The sequence below is a fragment of the Petaurus breviceps genome, unplaced genomic scaffold, assembly GCF_028583685.1.
Source record: "Petaurus breviceps papuanus isolate PSGF00001 unplaced genomic scaffold, PetGlider_PUasm1.0 214, whole genome shotgun sequence".
Classification (NCBI taxonomy): Eukaryota; Metazoa; Chordata; class Mammalia; order Diprotodontia; family Petauridae; genus Petaurus; species Petaurus breviceps.
The window spans coordinates 15,452,725-15,476,465 of record NW_027185863.1 but is presented as its reverse complement, the minus strand read 5'-3'; the positions used below and the strand labels follow the sequence as shown (position 1 = coordinate 15,476,465).

Sequence of the window (23,741 nt, the reverse complement as noted above, 5' to 3'; positions counted from 1 at the left end):
AAGACTTGAAATGGCAGCCCCTGGTTGGATGACGCCATGATCTATTCAGATGACAACCTTCAAGGAACAAAATTGCCTTCTCCATAAAAACAACTCACCAATTAACAAACATATATTGGTGCCTAATATGCACCACATACTGTGCTAGGAACTGGGGATAAAGATACCTAATGATAATAATAAGAATAACAATAATTCTTATTCTTAAGCAAGTACAAGTATCAGGAGAGATTAGATATATGTGTATATTCACACACATACATATATATGTATGTATACATACATACACAAATATATATATATATATATAATATGTGTAAAATAGATAAAAGGTAACTAGGAATCAATCGATCAATCAATAGACATTTAGTAAGTGTCTACTATGTGTCAGGTACTGTGTGCGCCAAGTGCTGGAGATAAAAAAGAGGCAAAAGACAGTCCTTCCCTTCACGGAGTTTACAATCTAATTGGGGGGCACAGCATGCAAACAAATATTCACCAAAAAAACTATATACAGGATAAATAGGAGATAACAGAGAGAAGGCACTGGAATAAGAGGATTGAAGAAGCCTTCCCGTAGAAGCTGGGATTTTAGCTAGGACTTAAAGGGAGCCAAGGAGGTCAATAGTCACAGCAGAGAGGGGAGATCATTCCAGACGCAGGAGCAGGAGACAATCAGAGAAAATACACAGAGTGAGAGATGGCATGTCTTGTTTGTGGAACAGCCAGAGGGTTAGTGTCACTGAATCAAAGAGTATGTGTCAGGAAGTAAAAATTTTAAGAAGACTGGAAAGGTAAAGAGGAGTTAGTTATGAAGAACTTTGAGTGCCAAACAATTTGATCTTGGAAGCAAGAGGGAGCCACTGGAGTTTACTGAGTGGGGGGTGGGGGTGATATAATTAGACTTGTGCTTTAGAAAAATCACTTTAGTGGTTGAATAAAGGATGGATTTGAATGGGAAAAGACTTGAGGCAGGTAATCCTAGAAATAGGTTATTTCAATAATCAAGGCATGAAGTGGTGAGGTTCTTTACTAGACTGGTGCCAGTGTCAAAGGAGAGAAGAAAAGGAGGGCATTAGCAGCTGAGGGAACAAGAATGACTTCATATAGAGTATTGTACTTGAAGTACATCTTGAAGGAAGATGGTGTTTCTATAAGTTAGGCATAATGACGGGGTGTATTCTAGGCACAGGGGATGGCCAGGGCAAAGATATGGAGAATGGAGATGGGAAATGGGATGCTGTGTGTGAGAAACAATGAAAAAGCCAATGTGTCTAGAACATAGGGTGTAGGAAGGGGAGTAATATATAATGTGGCTGGAAAGATAGGTCAGGGCCAGGTTGTCCAGGCCATTATCAACCAAACAGGAGAGTTTTTCTTTTATCCTAGAGGCTACTTCCACTAGAGCTGATGTATAGTAGGATTGACACTTAACAAAAATTACTTTGGCAGTTGTACAGAGAGAATAGATTTGAGTGGGGAGAGATCTGAGTCAGAGAGACTACATAGAAAATTGTTATATTCAGAGTGATAGGTGATGAGGGCCTTAATGAAATGGGTAGCTGTGTGAATAGAAAGGGTCAGATCCAAGAGGTGTTTCAGAGGTTAAAAAACACATAAATAGCAAAATTTGGCAACTGATTTGATATGTGGGGTGAGAGAAAAAGAAGTGTCAAAAACAAATGAGGTTAAAAAAATGGGTCAAGGAATATTGATCCATTTGCCAAGGCGCTCATGAGGCTTCACAAAGTGTGATGTAAACAGAGTGCTATGTGAAGGCTAAACAGCAATAACAAATATTTATAATGCGTCTTTATGAAATTGCTGATGAGGGGGAAAATGCTTGCATTTTATCCCTTTTCATTTTCATGGGTTACAAAGATTTCCCCTAAGTTAATTTTTTCATCTTCCTGTTATAGATATTTATTTCCGATAAAATAAATTGTCATTTCTAATTATAAATTTAGACAAATTATGTTTCTCTTTAAGCCAACCACTCCATAATTTGCTTTTGCGTCCCCTTTGCTATAACGTTTTTGGAAGTTTGCTAAGTCATCATATGAACACTTTAAGAGTAGAATACAGTTTGAGGGATTTGTGAAGTCATTGTCTGGTGCAGCTAAGTACATACAGTAAGAGCAAAGAAAGTCAATTATTCTACTCTCTCACGCATCTCTCTAATATCTCAAGGGTGATGTCCTCTTGGATATAAAGGGGAATATTAGATAGAATGACTGATACCAGGTGGTCATGTAAACTTAGCAAGACATTTGTCATCCTGGATGCTACTGCACTGGTAATGAAATCTAAAAAGACCTGGAAGAAGGACACCAGTGTATTGGACAGATCTCTTTCCAGAGGATTTACGGGAAGGAACTGGGCCAAAACAATCACACAGAATGAGAGGGTGTGGATGCAATGTGATTTGTACTACTGGTACGCAGTGTTTGGCTAGGGTCAGAACTTAATAAATGCTTGTTGACTGGTTGATTGATTAATGAGATCATGGATATTCTAATACATTTCAGTAACTGATTATGATTGAAAACAAGATGATTTAGATCCCTGAATAAAAAGTACTATGATATCAAATATTCATCATTTAATTATATTTGGTTCCTGAGTAATTATTACATTAATGGTAAAACTAATCCATATTTTGGATGAGGAATGGGAAGAACACTGTATGCAAATGGAGCTTCTAAGGAATATTTAGTCAATAAATAAGATAGTTCTAAACAGATGGATCTGAAAAAAACAAACACAATCAGATCATATAGGAAAATTATAAATCTCCAATGGATTTAAAATTTACCACTTAAAAGATTCTAATTACTTTGAGTCCTAGTAAGGTATCTTGATACTTTCTAAATCAACACAATAGTTGTTAATTATTATTAACATATCTTACTTGATAAAAATTATATTGAACTTAGATTTGCATAGTTAGAAATCTTTAAAATTAAATATCATTAAATAAAATGTTGTAATCAGGTCACCTGCAGTTAATTCATTAACGGATACATACCTTCATTCCTGGCAATCCAGGGGGGCCCTAGAAAAGAAATGTTTTATGTTAGTGGTTTTTTTTTTTAAACAAAAAAACACAATTATCAGACTATGCAGACTAATGAGGCAGAGGTAAAGAGAGGGGACAAGGAGAGAAATAAAAGTGCCAAGAGATGAGATATGATCAAAGAAATAATATTTCATTTAAAAATAATGTTATACTTACTGCTATTCCAGAAAATCCAGGCAAACCAGGAGGACCCACTGGACCTCTATCACCCTAAAAAGATTAGAAACATGTTCTTAATTCTGAGCTAATGATAATTAGTAACATTAATTATTAATATAAATTATTATATTATTATCATTAATTAATATTAGTTAATGATACCTCATCATTTCCTGATAAATGGAATGGCAGTATAAAAGCATTCTAGATTCATGCTTAGAAGTTATAAAAAGTCTACTAGTGTTTAAAATATATCGATCGGTTTTAATCCTTTTCTAAAGACAGAGTGTTATTTGATAGTCTTGTTCCTGTTAAGTTGGTAAGAGGGCACTCTGGGAGATGAAATAAAAGAATGATAGTGTTAGCAACAGCAAGACAAGGAATACACAGCAATCTATCTTGTAGAATTTAATGACTGATTCAGCTAGGAAAGCTGGTGCTTAGAAAATATACATTAAGGTGAAATTGTGTAGAATAATTGAACATTTCCTAGTATCTAACTAGAAGAAACTGGAGTTCTTCAACCAATAAAGTGTCTAGAGAAAGGCAATTTAGGATAGCAAACGACATTGGACAGGCCATCTGATCTAAGCTCTGTGCTGGATAACCTTAAAGAAATATCTTTACTTCTCTGTCGTTCATTTTCCTCATCAGCAAAATTAGGATGTTAAAACAGATTGTTGCTATAGCAGATCTACTATTACAGTACTACAATTCCAAGATTCAACAAGTTGAATCCCACTCCAACAAATAAAATTTCTGTTAACACACCTCAACTTAATTTATTGTTAGCTTTCATGAACATAGAAAAAATATTTTTGCTATATTGTTTTTGTCCAGATCTGTGATTTTGTTAGTGAAGAAAATCTCCTTACGCGCTTTGTGTGGCGGCAAAGAATTGGAAATCAAGGGGATATCCATCAATTGCAGAATGGCCGAACAAGTGGTGTTATATGAATGTAATGGAATACTACTGTGCTATGAGAAATGAGGAGCAGACAGACTTCACAATAACCTGGAGAGACTTATATAAACTGATGCTGAGTGAGAAGAGCAGAACCAGGAGAAATCTGTACACAATCACAGACACAACGTATGTGTGACAACCAACATCAATAGACTGGGTCCCTATCAGCCATGTAAGGTTATAGGACAAGAGAAGTGGAGTCTGAATGTAGATTGAAACAAACTACTTGCTGTGTTTCTTTTTCTTGTTTTGTTTTGTTTCCTCTTTCCCACTGACCATTCCATCAGTTATAATCCTTCTCTACAACCTGACTAATGATTAATGTGAAGATATTTGTAGATCCTATATTCAAGTACATGCCGCCATGATGGGGTTGGGGGGGGTGAGGAGAGGGAGAAGGAAAAATTTGAAACTCAAGGGACTGTGGAATTGAATGTTGTAAACTAATAGCAAATAAAAAATCAATTTAATAAAAAAATAAAAATAAAAGTTAGAGCTACAATGCAAAAGAAAAGAAAAGAAAAGAAAAGAAAAGAAAAGAAAAGAAAAGAAAAGAAAAGAAAAGAAAAGAAAAGAAAAGAAAAGAAAAGAAAGAAAAAGAAAATTTTACCAATGCTTAAGAGAATTGTCTGAGGCACTCATACATACCTAACGTGTCAGAGGTTGAATTTGAACACAGATGCCCCTGACTCCAAGACTGACTATTTACACTACACAATAGTGTCTGTTGCTCTCTCTGTCTCTGACTGTCTATTGTTACTTAAAATTTCACAAAAGAGATAAACTTTGGCTCCAACTCCAAACTTACCTTTGTACCATTGCATCCTGGAATGCCAGGAGGACCAGGTGGACCATCTTGGCCTGGGATACCCTGCAATTAACAAAATATAAAAGTACATAATATAGCAATCATCTGATAATAACATTGTGTAACAGAATTTCTTTTAATCAAATATTTAGCTCATATACATACAGGAAGTCCAGGGTTTCCAGGATAACCAGAGGAGCCTGGTGGCCCCTGTAAGTAAGAAAAAAGAGAATAGAATTAAAATAGTTTACAGCGACAATATCTCCATTTCAATTTATTCAAAATACCACTATAGTAAAGTCCTCCTGGAATTTTAAATACAAATTACCCATATTCCTCATCATCCACCTGGACAGAATGAAACCCTGTTATCAGGTTCAGGGACATTCCCCAGACCATCTAGGCAGATCACCTGTGCTTGCCAAATACATAAACTAGATTGATCATCACTGATTTTCCTGCATGCATAGAGAACTTTGGACTTGCAATTTCTAGTCCAAAATGCAGGTGTAATTCATGATAAAATCTATAAATATGGTAATGAAAATAATGAAACAAATTTATCATATAGTTGAAGAGCTCCCTTTCAGAAGAAAAATAGGACAATTTTATTTAGGATATAGTATTGATTTTTGTACCTTACAAGGAATTGGCTCTGAATATTTCAAGAGCTCTTGCCCCAAATATCTACAATTTGTATTAACTTCAATATAAATTAAATGTTATCCTAAAATTGGTAGGTAGTTAGCATTTTATATAAGCCTGTGTAGTTTTAATTATTTATTGATTTGCATATATATTATATAAATTATAAATTTGAGACATGTAGCCACTGATCTCAAATGCTTCACTGTTTTTAAAAGTTCCTAAAAATTTTGGTATTTCTTAAAGGCGTCAAATATTAGGAAAACATTTCAAAGTGTTAGCTATTTTATCTTGGGAAATGATACTTAATTTTAACAATGTATGCACACTACACAATGAAAAAATTTTAATTTAATGATATCATCTCCCAAAGTCAAAGATTTGTTTATAGGAATTTGAGAAAGAGAGAATGGGAGAAAAGTGAGGATAAGTGAATCTACTAAATTACTGAACTAGCAAAAAGGAATTTCAAAGAGCTCTTTACCATTGAATTGTGGGAAGGATTAGAAAGCCTCCCTACCACCAATCTTAACCATCCCAACATTAACGTTAATAACTACTCCCCAAATCCATGCCCTATTTGAACTTTGTGAAGAAATGAGAAAGAAGAAACAGCAGAAAATAGAAGGAAATGAAAGAAGACGTATCCTGAGTGTTCACTCAGAGATTAGAAGAGGTACAGTGCAGTTAAATGATTTTTTAAAAAAAGAAAGACCAAAAAACCCTGGAATGATGCATTTGTCTACCCCACTAAAGCTTTGCCCTTACCATACTCACTACACAGTGGGTAACATAACTTAAGTGACTATTATACTCACTCTTGTTCCTTTTGTCCCTGGCAGTCCTGGTTCTCCAGCATCCCCCTGTAAGAAAGGAAAATTGCCTTATCAATGTTCATAATGGCAAGAATTATTAATATCATAGGACCTAATAGCCATGTCCTACCTTATTACCCGGAGGTCCATGTGGACCTTCGGGCCCCTGCATCCCGGGAAACCCGATGACACCTTGTAAACCTGGAAGACCTCGTTCACCCTGAAAAAACAAACAAAAAAAATGCAAGTCAGTCTTGAGCAGAATACTGGTTGGAATATATTCTCCCTCAAAACTGTTTTTCCTTGTCTATCCAATATCCTTGAAAATACAGAAAGTTAAGGTAGAATTCCCGATTTGAAGTTATTCCTGTTTACTATACCAAGTCCAGCTCACTTGCAAATCAAGGTATCACCCTCTGGATTTCATCGGTCCTCTTTGAGAATGAAAGATGAATAAGAAGAAAAACAATTTACTATACCATAATTTTATATATATATATACCATCATGTTTTTATGAAACAGGGATCGTGTTTCACAGCATCTAATGTAGTTCAATGTGCATAGTTGATATTTAATAAATCTTTGATGAACAAATGAATGAATGAAAACATATTACATCTATTATATTACACATTTAATATTATATATAATACTGGATGTTATCTATATTTACTAAATTGTAATATCATTTAGTCAGAAAACTGGTTTGGTGGATGTCTTGTCCCCTAAATTGACTAACAATGTGACTAACTTTATCATAGAGTAAACCATTGCCATCATTTAGTTCTGAGATTTTGTGTGAAGGCTCCCTCTATGTAATTCTTTGCTTCTAGTTGTAATTTGGTAAAATAGACAGGCACAGAGCCTACAGGAAGTTAGTGTTCAGTCAACAGCATGATTAGGAATTGAGATTTTTTTTCTTGCGGTCACTACTAAAGTAATAATTGTGTATAATAGATCTTATTAATTTGTCTCTATGTGGTGCTTACCATTGTATTACAATATACTAGAAAATGTCTGTTATACACAATCATACAAGACATGGCCCTGCCCTAAGAAGTTTACAATATGGCTCAGGAAGTGAGACATGCACAAAACATTTAAATGACATGTAATGTTATATGGTTAAGTCCCTGAATGAAGGGTGGAGACAATAAACACTACATACTAAAAGGGATAGAGCTCACAGTGGGCAGCTTTGGACTTGAAACTAGGTCTTAAAATGGCGGATGTGGAATACATGTGGAAAGGAGGAAGACGGGCATTCCAGGTGAGGGACGCAGTATAAACAAAGAGTCAGAGGCTAGAACAGGCATGAAGGGCACTGTATAGAGACGATTCGCCTAAATGAGGTGCGGAGCATCATCATGTTGGAAAGCAGTGGGAGATAAGGCTAAAAAAGCAAGGTTGTGGAGTATCCGGGTGTCCATATCACTGAAGGGCATGGAACACGTGAGCTGTTGCTTTAGGAAGACTAGAACATTTTAGATGGTCAGTAGAAACCCGGCAAGGTACAGGAAAAAAAAAACTCTATATTTGGAGGTTGAAAACACTGGTTCAAGACCTGGGAGTATTCACTATGTGGCTGAACAAGTCCCTCAGACTCTCTGAGTCTCAGTTATAAAATGAAGAGGTTGGGGGCGGCTAGGTGGCACAATGAATAGAGCACCGGCCCTGGAGTCAGGAGGACCTGAGTTCAAATCTGGCCTCAGATACTTAACACAAAAACTAGCTATGTGATGTTGGGCAAGTCACCTAACCCCAATTTCCCTCCAAAAAGCAATAAAATGAAAAGGTTGGACAAGACTCTTGAAGGGAACCGATAATATCAGGTCTTCTTCAGATTTGTGAGCTTATGCCAAGAAGTTCTCAAGATGGTCATGGGCACTAAGACAGTATTGCAATCCAGACTTGTCAGATAAATCATCAGTACTAAAATTATACAAAAAAAAGGAGTAAGTGGAGAATCTGGTTTTATATCCTGGCTCTGCTATTTATTCTCTATACAACCTTACACAAATCATCTAACTTCTCTGGGGTATATTTTCGTTATCTGTAAAGGGAAGGAGGGGACCTAGGTTGAATATAAGTAAACTCCTTGGGAATGGAATACTTTCTCTTTTTTCCATTCATTTGCTGTCTGTATCTCCAGCATCATGAAAGGGAATTAAAAATGTTTGCTGATTTATTGATGATTTTTGAAATTCCTTCTAGGCAGCATGAGGCACCTGAGAGGCTCAGTGGATGGAGTGCTGGGGCTGGAGTCAGAAAGACTCATCTTCCTGAGTTCAAATCTGACCTCAGACACTTACTAGCTGTGTGACCCTGGACAAGTTGCTTAATATTGTTTGCCTCAGTTTCCACAATTGTAAAATGAGCTGAAGAAGGAAATGGCGAAGCACTCTAGTATCTTTGCCAAGAAAACCCCAGATGGGGTGATAGAGTTGGACATGCCTGAACAATGATAACTAAGCAGTAGAGTGCACAGAAAAGAATGCTGGAGTCAGAGGCCTGGGTCCAAATACCATTACTTAATACTTTGGGCAATTGTCTTTATTTCTCTGGGACTCAGTTTCCTCAATGGTAACATGAAGGTGTTGGCCTAGATGACTCAAAAAGTCTCTTCCATCTCCCAACCTACCATCTGATGATTTATATCTATGATTTTCTAAGACCTACTAAGTGACAGGCATATTGTTGTTTTTTCCCAAGTTTCTATTAATTAATTATATATTTCTATTGATTTCTATAACTAATTTCTATTATTTAATTATTAATTAATAAAAATGACAGAGAAGAATGTTTCAAAACAGAACACTACCCAGTCACTTCAAAGTTTTTTTTAAATTCATATCATGAAAATTCGAATAATAATCTAGCAAGCACTAAAAATATCAGGCCCATTTCCAAAACAATTTAGCAACCTTGATAACGAAGCAACTGGTAAAAACCTAAACGTCTTTGCTGAATGACTCTGCGGCTCTAAACTGCATCTAAAACACAACAGTACTGCAAATTGTTTTCCCCATTTGTTTGAAATCTTGAATCAGATTTCTAGAAAAGCATTTGAATGAATGAGGAAGAAATTACCCTAAACTCTAGAGGATACAACTCAGCAGCAAATGAATTAAAGAAAACTAAATCTCACACTTTGGCCTAACTTTTGGAACAGCAGCATTAAGGGCTTCTACAACTAAGAAGAGATGCTTCCACACTCAGAACAGGATTTTGCATTATTAGCTCCTCATCCTCATGACCTTGTGATATATGCAAAAAGAAAATCATAAGTTAGCATGTAATTAAGAACAGAAATGGATATTTGAATATATGGCTTTCTTACACATTCTTCTATTGATCACTTGTGTCTCACACACGTCAAAGAGAAAATAGGAGAAAACTAACTCACAGAGGTAGATTTAAAATTGAAATAATAACTGCCATCTACAAAAAAATAGAAATCTGTTTTTAAAGCACTGGAAAAGTCTACCCAAATGTAACCAAAAGAAATGTTCACACAATGAATGGGGCCTCATAAAGTGTTAACCAAGTGAAGAAAAGAAGGAATGAAGCACTTTCAGCTGCCATAATTATTTTATATATAATATTTGCAATTACTATATAAAAGATGTCACATTAAGGTAAAGTTACATTTTATGTTTGAGGAAATGCTTGGCACTTGATACCAAAAAATAGCCTTATGACATGGATTCAGATCAAATCTTATCATTCTTCATTTAAACATAAGGAATGTCTGAAGCAATGAGCAAAATTCAATGACTTGCAAAAGTTTCTCACTGAGTCAGCACTGATGCCAAGAATTAAAAAAAAAAGTCTTATCATGCCCCAGTCAGTGTTTTTCTAGGTCACTAAACCACACCAGTTCCCAAGGGAAGATTAAACATCATACCAATATTAAATCAGCCTGAGGTAGCATTCCTTTTATGTCCATTTTACAGACACGGAAATTAAGACTCAGAAGTTACATTGACCTGCCACATATCCTTTCATGACCTGGAGGTATTCTTGGGAATTGGGTCTAGGAATCTGAATTCCCAGTCCCTCAATTAACCACAAGAACACATTCTTTCCCAAATGTCATTAGAAAACTTAAGAAATTTGTATGTCCCGAGAGCTTTGAAATTAAGGAGCTAAAAGGAAGTGACTACCCAGACTACATAACTTTGTACCCTTCCCAACATATTTTTTTCCTTATTTCCCAAGTCATTTGTTCAGACAAAAGCCCACATGAATAATCTAATATCTAGTTCCCTGTCCAAATTTATCATGGGAAGCACAGTTAGGAGTAAAGACAGGATAAGTATTCACATAACTATACAATAAACTGGCAAACACTGTATGTAATTACACTGTACCAATTATTTCCCCCCTAAGACTTTTGTTAGTCTTAAGTGATGATGTACAAAGAACAAAGGACTGAACATAATGTGCAAAGATTATATACATGGGAGTCCCTGCAAGTTCACAATGTACAGCTATAAAAAGGCAAGAATAAAATAAATGAATTAGCTTCTGCTGCATTTCAGCTTCAACTGTCCATAATTTAACATCAATGGGAGAAAAACTCCTTTCAGCATATTTAAAATGGAAAAGTAGGCCCCAAAAGAACATGTTGACCACGTACTTCATGTGTGATTGAAATGTAAACTCTGAACATTGCTTTTCAGTGATGCAATGAAAAGTGGAAAAGGAAAAAAAAGAACTTTTCAAATGTTACACAGAATGCTCAGAACATTCTGTGCAATGCATTGCCAGGTGTCTAATATTTCGAATGGGAAGTTCGTGTGCTTTTAGAACAGAAGTAACTTGGCAATATTTCATATGAAGAAATGCAGAATGTGGGTTGGGGGGTAGAATTAGGGAGGGGATAAAAATGCATCATCTATAGGGGAAACATTAAAGAATGAGGCTATAGAGAATGACCTCAGCAGTGAAACTAGCTTTTCTAAATTAGGCATGAAATAGAGTTTCATGCTTGGGATGACTGCAAAGTTTTGCTCAATATGTAGCCAGAAGCAAGAATTTATTTCCAAATGTGAATTCAGGTGAAGTGGAAAGTGCAATCTAAAAAAAAAGTACAATTATTTTTCTTTCCCTCGAAATGAATGAATGAAAACACATTTATTAAGCACTTATTATACAACAATTAAAGTAAGCTAAGCCTTAGGATATAATATAAAGTGAAGACGGTCCCTGCTCTCAAGGAGTTTACATTCAATTAAAGGAGCAAATATCTAGAAAGGAATGATGTCGAGGTAGGAACATTTTCTTTTGCAAAGTTACAGGAACAGCAGAAGGAATCACAGGGAATAGATTGGAATACCCTTTATTGAAGCAATGACAAGAGTTCATTTGATTATGGCTCTAGAAGTGGAAAGGGTTTTGGGGAGGGGGTGAATGCTATGAGTTCAGCAGCATGGTAACTGGCAAGAAGACAGCCAAGGAATGAAGTGAAGCATGTCTAAAGCCAAGCTTAGATTAGTAGGTATCTGAGGCCTCCATGGATAAGGGCAGCAAGAAAACTTCAAGATAGGAGTTTCCAGGGTAGAAAAGACTAAGTTCTCTGACATGGCATCTTGTCTAGGCAGCAAGGCACATATTAAGAAGATGATGGAGACATGAGAAATAAGTAACTTCATAAGCCAAGAGATCAGTAAGAGAATACTGTGCCTTTTTCTTCTACATCACTGATTCAAAATGAAATAAAATCCCTTTAGTGGCATGAACAGAATTAATTTGAAATATCTTCTAATGGCCTGGCTAATATAGTAAACTGCCCCCTTCTAAAACATCTTAACAATCATACAAAATATATTCAGAAGAAAAGAATCATCAAAAATGTTGTAATTAGTCCAGACAACTTATCATTGCATCTAACGTCAGAAGGTGATCATGATTTTTTAAAACAACATTATTTTCTTCTGTAGGGAAAATTATTATAGCTCCTCAAAGAAAACCAAAATGTAGACAACACGGTAATGGATTATGTTGGAGTATCCTCTTTTTACCCCTCTCCACAATATAAAAAGAATATCTCTAATTGGCATAAAACTCTACAATTTATAACGTACCTTCCTCACATCAATCCATTAAGCAATCCCCATTTCATAAAAAAGAAGAATGAAGACTCTTGCAGGTTAGGTGGCTTGCCCACCATCGCACAACTGGTAAAGAGAAGATCTAGGATCCTAGCCAAAATCCTCTGAATTTAAAAACAGAGTTCTTGCCAGTATACCATGCTGACTCCAGCTTACTTACAGTGTAACCTGTTTCTTTATATGTTTCTATAACTAGTGCTTATAGATGAAAACATCTGTGTTCCTCTTAAACAACACTGAAAAATCATCTTAATCTGGGAGATAACATTATATTCAAGTTCTGGTCTTAAACACACATTAAAAAGTGTTTGGCCATGTTATGAATGTTTATATCATTTAATTTAAATTAAAGTCACTTATGTGACATTATATTTAGCTTAGGGGAAGCCAACGCGTATATATATCTGATTGATTTTTAAGTATTCAGTACTATCAATTGATGTCCATAATGAAATTCAATTTTTTTCAAACTTTAATAAAATCGTCAATAACTCTTCAAAGTTGACACCCCCAATAAAAATCTTCATTGCTAAAGTCACACACAGAGATATGGACATATGTATCCTACTTCATACATAGTAAATTAAGGGGTTTACAACATATAAATGACCTCTGAGGTTCCTTGTACCTCCAAGATTATTTAGTTCTGTAGTTCACATTACCTCTGGGTCCCAGGAATTGTTTTCTATATATTTTTAGGATTTTATTTATTTAAAAAGAACAGGAGATCTGAATTATTACTTTTAAAAATCTGAGATCTAAGAAAAAAATATCTAAGAAGTAAATCAAATCATTTCAGAATTAGAAGTACTAATATTTGGAACCAGAGCAGAAGAGTTATCCAGCCATGAGGGAAGTAGTTAAAATGAAGAGACATAGTCAATGGGGTGACTGAAACACTCAGCCAAAAATTTCACAAGTCTAATTCCATGAGTCCAATGACGGCCAACCATCTGCAAGGCCATTTCCTGACTGCTGATGTTGCTGGGAAAACTGTAGGAAGACTCTGATTAATGTCACAAGTTCATGGAAAAGTTTTGTGACTGGGACTCACTGGGAGTTGTCTTCATGCCATTTTGTTTGACATTACAACAGAAATAATGGTATTACCCAAGAGGAAAGTAGAAATATAACTAACTATTCTTATGGAATGTGACAGAACATTCCAACTCCAATTTTTCCTATTTTTTTAAGGACATTAAGTGCTAACTTTCTTTTGCCCCCATCTCCTTTTTAAACATTTGAATTTGTATTCTTGCCCAGAGAATGTAGACAACTAAATGAATTTTTTATGGCAGATGTTTAGTAAATTAAGTTTAGTGGCAAACAATGGTTTTCTTTATCAGATTGTGTTACACAATATCACTATTGTCCTTTTTCCTAGTATTCATAATTTTTAAGGTAAAGAAGAGAATGGAAGATGGATATAAACTCAGAAAGCACTGTCACAGGTCTTCATTCACTCATTTTGTCTCTTATAATTTCTCTAGTGACTAATATTTAACCAAGGAGGCGAAAATTGGGGAGGGCTTACTTTCTTACTGACACAAAAATCCAAGTATGCCCAAGCTATGATGTCTAGGAAATTTGCCTCACAACGAAACCTGAAAAGAGCTTAGTTAAAGAAATATTGCCTAATATTGAGAAGCTTCGAAATCTTTATAAATTCCAAGGTTGAGAAGATCATGCATTTTTCTAACTGCTGTAGTCAATGGATGACCACTGAACTCAGTTCATTCCCAGATACAGGGGACACTAGAATTGACTCGGACACTAGAGGCACCCTCTTTCACTTTCTTTACCCTAATCCTGACCTCTCCTGTGTCCTCTTGTTATTCAAAGAAAGTTCTGTATTTACGGTACAGGAGCAGTGATGACTGTCTCAAATTATAGAATTCTAGAATTAAAAAAGATCTTGCCTTGTTGACTTTTTGAGTCCAAACCCCGAATATTATAGCTGATAAACCTGGGACCTAAAGGGGCTGAGTATCCCAACATTGTTTAGGTCCAGAATCCCCTTGTTTCTTACAGATTCACAAATGGGACCAGGATGTAGAAAATAAAGGCCTATTTCTGGCAAACCCAGGACTGATCTAATCTTTTGATAAGATCCTTTCTGCTTCAGGATTTATGAAAGTACCTAACAATTGGTCCCCAGATCATTGAAGAGACCTTGACAAGAAGTCATTCCCACTGACTGGTCACCTCCACACTGATATGTCCCCAGCCTTGAAATGTCTGTAGGAAGAGTAACTTCACAGCACAAAAATTTCTATACATGTACATGCTTCAAATATCACATTATCTTAGGCCAAAATTAATCTAGGCACATTTCTAGACTCAAATGTTTTGTTTAGGGGGCTTGAAGTTTCGGGGTTTTTTCCTTTTAATCCAAAGCTATTATTTCACTAGCACAGTGAATGTCCAGTGTAGAAACTCTCTCCTCTGACACAAATAGACAACTTATCTGTAACTCAAAGTTTTAGAGATCTGACCAATGTACTGAGAGGTTAAATGGTTTGGCTGGCCAGTATGCCAGAAATAAAACTTGAACCCAGGCCTTTCTGTCTCCGAGGCTAGCTGTCTATCTACTAAACTATATGACCAGCTTCAAATGATATGATATAGAAATGATAACGGCTACTAAAATTGGGTATTACAACTAGATTAGCACCCAGTACAGTGATATATATATAAGGTACCCAGGGGGAGAAAATAAAATACTTTGTTGACTGATTCATATCTTTGAGAAAAGAAAGCAAGTGTCTTCCAACCCCTTAGAAGTCAACTTAACATTGTACTGATTAGGGAGAAATTAATAGAAAGAGATTTGTTCAAAGTATTTCCCCAAGTAAAGAAAGCATGGACTGGTCCATTCAACACAAGTATAATTGAAAGGAACATTATATTCTGCTTTAATATAAACAATCTGCAAATGCTGCTCCCCACCAAATGGTCTAAAAGCAAACAAAGTATCAAATTCAACCAATTCAATAAACACTTTCTATAAATGATAAACATTAATGCTAACAAATTGTTGGCAGCAAAAAAGTCTTCAGTGTTTCAAGGGTCTTTGCCTTCTGTCAAAGGTCTGGATTTCCCTAATCAGAACCTAGTGCTGTTAGTGAGCCTGTGAACTGAAAACACATAAGGTAATAAAGGACTTTTAGATAGAAAGGTTCTGTTCTGTGTTTCTTCCTATTTTCTTTTAAAGGAGGCCAACTCTAGCCTATAATAATTCTTCATTGGATTCACATTTTATCAAGTAGCAAAGTCTGCTTCAAAGATTTTGGTGGATAAATATTTAGAATCCATCCCCTGAAGTACTCAGAGGCTACCCGTCCAACACCACCCCACCCCAGTTAAATAACATGGAAAATATTATGATGATACTTTTTAGACAAGCATGAATTTCTTTATGGAGAGCCTATGTATAAGTATTGCATGGGCTGTTAATCTTTAATCTATAGCTTATTTTTGTTTTAGTATCAATCTCCAACTGAAGAGCTAACTTTGCTTTTTACTGTGGGAAATACTTTGTACTTTTGTGCTCTGCACTCACAGATTATTAACGCGTTCACCTTTGAACTGCTGGGTTCAAATAGTTTATACTACATGAAACTCAAGCTAATTCATTCTCTTCCCTATAAAAAGCCGAGTGGACTTGTACTGCACCCTTACTCCCACCCTACAACCTCATTCCTATCCAAGCTCTGGCCCATATCCTTCCTGCTTAATCTCCTATCTCCCATGATAGGCAAAGTATTTAGATCATTCTCTTAATGTATAGCAAGTTTCTCTCCCAGGTGTGGGGATGGGTGCTAAGGAAGCAGGTAGACATAGACTTGTTTTCAGTTGTTTCAGTCATATCCAATTCTTTGTAATCCTATTTTGGGGTTTTCTTGGCAAGAAGACTAGAGTGATTTGCAATTCCTTCTCCAACTCATTTTACAGATGAGGAACTGAGGCAAACAGGATTAAGAGACTTACTCAGGGTCACATAGCTAGTAAGGGTCTGAAGACTGGATTTGAACCCACAAATATGAGTCTTTTCCTGATTCCAAGCCCAGTGCTCTATCCACTATGCCACCCAGCTGCCCATGAACCAAAACAGCATATAATAAACCATGGGTTCTTAAGCTGGAGTCTGTGAACTTGAAAAAAACAAATACTGATAACTAAATTTCAATATGTTGTATTTCCTTTATAATCCAAAGTATTTTGTTTTTAGCATTTAAAAACATTACTTTGAGAAGAGGTGTATTGGGTTACCAGATTGGCAAAGGGATTCATGTCACAAAAAAGGGTTTTACCCCAGAAGTTAAGTTATGTTATTGTAAAGGTCCTTTTTTAATTCTAGAGTAATATCCTTTGTCTGGGATGTCCATTTACTATTCTTGGAAAAGAACACTAAACTAGAATGTAAAAGACCAATACTCTAGTGCAAGGTCAATAAACAAAAAAATTTGTGAGCCTAGACAAGTCACAATCTTAACCGAGCTTCTGTTTCCTTCTTATAAATAGGGATAATACCTGATTCGCCTATTAAGTGGATCAGTATAATGATCAAATGAGTAGATGTATGTTGAGATGTTGTTTAAACTATTTAGTGTTGAATGATTGCATTCTCTTGTATCATTATCTGACATTGAGTCACAAGAACTTTAGTGTTCCCTAAAGTGGTGTTTTCACAGGTCAACTGTAGGTAGGCTGCAATATATTACTCACCGCCAGGAGGAAGTATGGGACTATGTCTTTTAAATGATTAAGCTTAAATTGACCACTGGACTATTAAACCATGATATTTTTCTCCCCTTAAAACATTCAAAGAAGTTTTGCAAATTAGGATGGGTTTATTGGGAGTGCCTTGGATAAATCCTATGAAGCAAATTTAAAAGAACCTGCTCTGTGGTCAGAATTTAAATTAAAATAGAAAATATAGTACATACAACTAGTAACCTAAATCTTGAGCATATGACTTAGGAAATGTTTGGAATGAGCACCCCACTTTTTTCATTTGTTTGGGGTTTTTTTGTCATTTACCTTCTCTCTGGGTATCTATTAATTATTAATGTGCCAATGTCTGTAATGTAAGCTTTTTGAGAACAGGGTTGTGGTTTTGTTTTTGTCTTTTTATCTCCCATTCTTACCATTACCTAGAACACAATGGGTCTTAATAAATGCTTACTGATTGAAGGGTTGGAAAGACGTTTTAAAATACTTTAAAAAAAAACCCAGTGCAATGGGTATGTATATGTGCATACCTATATACATACAAAATTTTAAACTAATAAATAAGCAAGACTTCAGGATTTGACAGCAAATCCTCAAGTAATTTACCTTTACAAATAAAACAAAAGACAATGCATAAGGGGTTTCTTTATTGAACACATTACTAGAAATAAAACTCAACTGTAAAATAATCCAATCAGCTATTCCACTTCACTGCTCTCCATTAAGATCATATTTTACCTTTCCAGGAGAAAAGTTAATTCCTTGTTGTTACCACAATAACCACAGATATAATATGTTGCTAAACAGTGCTCAGTGCCAGACAAATACATTTCCTTTAGGATGAACTAAAATCCCTCATGTTTCCAAGGTCTGATTTTGTTCACCTGAATTGTAATTTTAATTCTTCTTATATTCAAACTTTTGGAAGCAAATCCTCTGCCTCTTCTCTTTCCACTCCAGTCCATCCTACATGCTGCTGCCAAAATAACTTTCCTTAAGAGCAGAAAAGACCATATGACTGCCCATTCCATCAACTCCAGTGTTTCCTCTCAGATTAACTATAAACTTCTCTCTTTAACTTTTAACTTTTAATTTCATCCCAACCTATGTTTCCAGCCTCATTGAACATAATTACCCCTCCCTGTATTCTGAGATCTATATAAACTGTTCTCTCTGCTCCTGTCACATTCCATATCATCTCCATGCCTGTGCACTTACTGTCTCCTATGCCTGGAATACACTCCCTCCTAACCTCTGCCTCACAGTCTTTCTTTTTCTTGAAAATGTTGAAAGTTAGCATTTCCTTAACATTTAATTATTTTAAAACATTATTCTAAGGAGTCTATAGGGTTCCCTAGAATGCCAATAGGGTCCATGACACACACAAAAATTAAGAAACTTTGGAAGATTACTTCCTACTCAAAGCTATGCTCCTATGATCCAAAGGACTCTGGGAAAACCTATCAGTGAGTTCCTTTTATTTAATCCTTCTTAGGAAAGGTCTAACCAAGGTGGGGCCAGGTTAACACCAAAATACATAGAGGTCTATAGATATACAAAATAGCAGTTCTCATTATCACCATTGTGTTAAAAGCTAACTTTTTAATTATTCTGTTCAAAATTGGGTTTTAGAACATCACTTATTTCCCCAAATACCACTACAGCCTAATAGAACAGCCAGTAAGACGGCTAAAAGCAAGAAAGGCAGATGCCTAGAAAGCAGAGACCACGGATTGTCTTAACTTGCTATTATAGAGACAACCCATGGCAACCAAGGCTCCAATATGAAGGAAATGGAAAACAGCTCCACTGGGAAAGCTGGAAAATGGTCACCATCATGATAAGTTATCAGGATCTGCATTATGATCTATAAGCAAGGAAGAAAGACGGAGCACTAATGAGACCTTGAAAGACATTTTCAAGGGGAAAAGATTAGGAACGTAAGGCTGGAGAGCAACAATAACTTATAGAATAATTGTGTTTTGTTGTCATATAACCACTGAGAAAGGGAAGACCACAAATATGAGGGAGGGTTCTTTATCTACAAAGGGTAGTCTTGATGAATCTACATCATAGAAAGGGGCTCTTTTCATTAAGTCTCTCATTAAGTCCCTCCCTTTCTCTTTCATTCTCTTTCTTTTTCCCTTCCTTCCTTCTTTCTCTTCCTTTTTAATGTTTCTCTGTGTCTCTGTTTTTCTGTCTCTCAGTATCTCTGTCTCTTCTCTCACACATACATATTTTATACACAACATGTATGCATCATTTATGTGTATATATATATGATATCATAAAAGTAATAAAGTCAATTTATTAAACATAACAGAAATCTTATAGACTTATATTAGTGTTGTCGTCCAAGTAGTGACCTTGAAAATGGACAGTAGCAAAGGATTAAAGTAAGTATGCATGCTTATTCAAACCATGTGGTCTCATGTAAAATATTTTTGGAACTTTTTGGGGGGAAAGAGGTGTAATTGCCTTCAAAGACAATATAGGGTTTTATATGAAAATCAAGAAGAATCTGAGCTATGGAGGAAATCACCAAAATATATGTAGCTTCCCAAGGTGACTATTTTAAAAGGGGATAATACCCTTTAGGACTTGCAATTCTGTTATTCTTTTTAAAAATCAGTCACATTATTATTCCTCCTCTTACACAGTACGCATACTAGGAGGAATTTTACAAGAAGTTTTGATAATGATGTATGCAGCTGCTATTAAAATGATATTTTCTATTTTCCCCTTGCACCAGGAAGCTCAAAACTAACAAGTGTCAAACAAATAGGCATGTTAATGAATTGGGGAAGATATTGATTTATTAATAACTCAAAAAATAACAGTTCATAAATTTCACAGCTGAAGACATCATCAATCTAAAGGGTCAAAGTAAATGGAAGATGTGTCAAGGACTCCTGGAAGTTCATATATCCTGTTTAAAATTTAGAACACATAAAAGTCAGGAAATCCCAAAGTGAGGTCATGGCCTTAATTTTTTTTTCATTAATATTGCATATAATAATTACATACAATGTGTCTTAATAGTTATAATCATAATTGACCATTCAAGGTCATACCATGTATTCTTTGAAGGCAGTCTATTGTTTTTTTCATTTGTGTCTACAGTATTTAGCACAGAACCTGGCACATAATAGGAACTTAATAAATGTTTATTGAATTAAATTCAACTCAACCCTGATAAGAAACTCTATGAAGATGGAAAATGAATTTTTCTATAATTTGCTAAAGGGTTTGTTTTCAATTGATTTGATTTTTTCTTCAAAAATAGATCAAATGTGACATATTTGACAAATCTTAAGTTTTATAATTTTAAATAGACATGCATGTAAATCTGGAAATGTAAAAGCTAAAATCAAACAAGGAATAGAAAGAATCACAGAAGATAAAATGTACCATTTTGATTAAATAAAATTTTTAAGGTTTTGCACTAATGAATCCAGTGCAGTTAAGATTAGAGGTTAAATCATTAACCTGGAAAAAAAACTGCAGCAAGCTTCTTGGAAAAACGTCTCATTTCCAAGATATGAAAGGAACTGATGTAAATTTCTAAGAATAAGGGCTAATACTCAATTGACTGTCAAAGGATATGAATAAGTACTTCTCAAGTTACCCCTGAAATCTAAGCTATCCATAGGAATATTTTTTAAATGACCCAAATCACCAATAATTTAAAAAATTTAAATTGTTAATTCTCTATGATTCTACCTCATAACTTATCAGATTGGCAAAGGCAACAAAAAGGGGAAATGACAAATGTTGGAGGGGATACGGGAAAACAAGCACATTGATGCACTGTTGGTGAAATTGGTTCAGCCATTCTGGGAAACAATTTGGAATTAAGCCCAAAATATTATTAAACTTTGTATGTACTCTTTGACTTAGAGAAACTTCAACTAGGCCTACAGCTCAAAGAGATCAGTGAAAGGGTAAAAGGTCCTATGGTTACAAAAATACTTTTATATAGCAGCTCTTTTTGTAGTAGCAAATAACTAGAAATTAAAGGGGTGCCAAATAATTGGGTATAGTGGAATAAATTGTGGATATAGTGGAATATCACTTTGCATTAATAAACGACATAAGGATAAGGTGGCTAAGTGGCTCAGTAAATAGAGTACTGGCTCTGGAGTCAGGAGGGCCTGAGTTCAAATCCAACCTTGGACACTTAACACTTACTAGCCGTTTCATCTTGGGCAAGTCACTTGGCCCCAGTTGCCCTGCCCTCCCCCCTCCAAAAAGAAAAAAAAAGAAACAACATAAGGGATGACTTCGAAGAAACCTGAGAAGACTTGTATGAACGGATGCAGTGTCAAGTGATCAGAAACAAGGAGAACAATTTATGCTATAACAAAAATGTAAATATGAACAATTTAAAAGATTTAAGTGCTCTGATAGATTCAGTTATCATCCATAATTCCAAAGGAAGATTGATGAAGAATGTCATCCACTCCCGAGAACTTGAGCATCGACTAAGTAGAATAAGGCCTACATACATTTTTGGACATATAAATACAGGAATTTTTTTTCCTTAACTAAGCATATTCTTCACATGGGTTTTGTTTTTATTTTTTTTTTCATAAGTGGGAAGGAGATAAACGCTTGGTTATTGAAAAATTTCATGCTGTAATAATATGTACCAAAAAAAGGATTTTGAAAAAGAAATCTCAAAGTCAAAGTTCTCAAAGAAATGAACAGTCCCAGAGTCTATATTTTTAAGGGATCTTGTGGTTATAAATTGGGCCACAACGTGGCACAGTGGATAGTGTGCTGGGCCTGCAGTCAGGAAGATGCATTTTTCTGAGTTCAAATCTGACCTCAGACACTTACTGGTTGTGTGACCCTGGGCAAGTCACTTAATAACACTGTCTCAGTTTCTTCATTTGCAGTTGGTCAATAAACATTTATTATGTGCATACTGTGTGAGAGGCATTGTGCTGAATTAATGATTAATGATTAAGATTAAGAATTAATGATTAAGATTAATTAAGATTAATGATTAGGAATTAATTATTAAGAGCTATACAGGATCTTGCAGGTCATCTGGTCCTTTATTTTGAAAATGAAGAAACAAGGCCCAGAGAGGTTAAGTAATTTACGCAAAGATCGGTCACATAAATAGTAAATAGTCTGCTTTCCACTATGTATCATGCTGCTGCTGCTGCTGCCCAGCCAGAGATTTTAAAACATTTAATATCTTCATCATAAATAACACCCCTACCCACAAGACAAATTCTAAACAAAGTAATTTCATCTACATTTTGTATTTAACACTTCCCACGTCAATGTTCAGAATACAAAGGGGATTCATAAATATTGACTGAACTGATTGAAAATAAGCATGGAACCTGAAATCAAGGTCAGTTCAATTTCTCTGGGAATATTAACCTATTTTATTGTTGTTTTCTATCATGTTCAACTCTTTGTGATCTCATTTGGGATTCTGTGGCAAAGATACTGCCATTTCCTTCTCTAGCTCCTTTCACAGATGAAGAAACTGAGGCAAAAAGAGTTAAGTGACTTGCCCAAGGTCACACAGCTTGTAATTGTCTGAGGCCAAATTTGAACTCAGGAAGATGAGTCTTCCTGACTTCAGGCTCAGCACTCTCTCTACTGCTGCCCTACACTAACCTGTATGTATTAATTATTATCAAAAATCATATTGAAGTAGTATGATCCTGTAAAAAAGCATAGGTTCTAGTCTCACTCCATCAGTTACTAATGATATAAGTTTAAATATATTTAAATCTCTCCTGAATTTCTTCACCTGCCAAAATGGGGATAATAAGAATTATTCTACCTAACAGACATATAAGCATCGATAGGATAATTTAGATGCAAACCCTTTGAAAATTATTTACAGCACTATGAAATGCAAGGGTTTATAAATTCTATTTTATTTATTAATAAATTGTTTTATATGTGTATATTTGTATTTTATAAATTTAATTTATAAATTGTATTCACCTGAGTATTATTTAAACATACATGTATTAACATCAGATTTTGCATTTAATCACGACATTTTTAGATGACATAAGCACAAGATTTTACCAAGAAAGCCTTGGATATCAGAAGAAGAATGAAAATGCTGTGTCATCTTATCCCATTCACACTACCCATGACATAAATTACGTCACTGGCTGCTTTAGATAACTAAGTTCAACCCCAGGAACAATTTGACACGTATTCCTAGGGAATTTCTAAAGTATGCAAGAATGGATGCCAGGATTCAGTGAACTTTTCCTCTTTCTTATCTTCTGCACCAGACTATTTTTTCCCATGACCCACTGTGAGATTAAGTCTTTCCAAGCCCAGATCATTCTTTTCCTTTTCTTCATGTCACTATGATTTTTTGTTAAGTCATAACTACCCATGTGAAGAGGTTCTTCCTTAATCTCATTA

At 35.2% G+C, this 23,741-nt stretch overlaps 1 protein-coding gene across 1 annotated transcript in view; it reads right to left on the bottom strand.

Annotated features, from left to right (window-relative positions):
- The window catches only part of COL4A1 (collagen type IV alpha 1 chain), a 213,720-nt gene that overhangs the window by 93,651 nt on the left and 96,328 nt on the right, over positions 1-23,741 (bottom strand). The window contains exons 3-8 of the mRNA XM_069094111.1: positions 6,604-6,693; positions 6,477-6,521; positions 5,179-5,223; positions 5,014-5,076; positions 3,236-3,289; positions 3,029-3,055 (exon numbers count right to left, since the gene is read on the bottom strand). Coding sequence (XP_068950212.1) covers positions 3,029-3,055; positions 3,236-3,289; positions 5,014-5,076; positions 5,179-5,223; positions 6,477-6,521; positions 6,604-6,693 — 324 coding nt within the window. The remainder of the gene's footprint in view (positions 1-3,028; positions 3,056-3,235; positions 3,290-5,013; positions 5,077-5,178; positions 5,224-6,476; positions 6,522-6,603; positions 6,694-23,741) is intronic.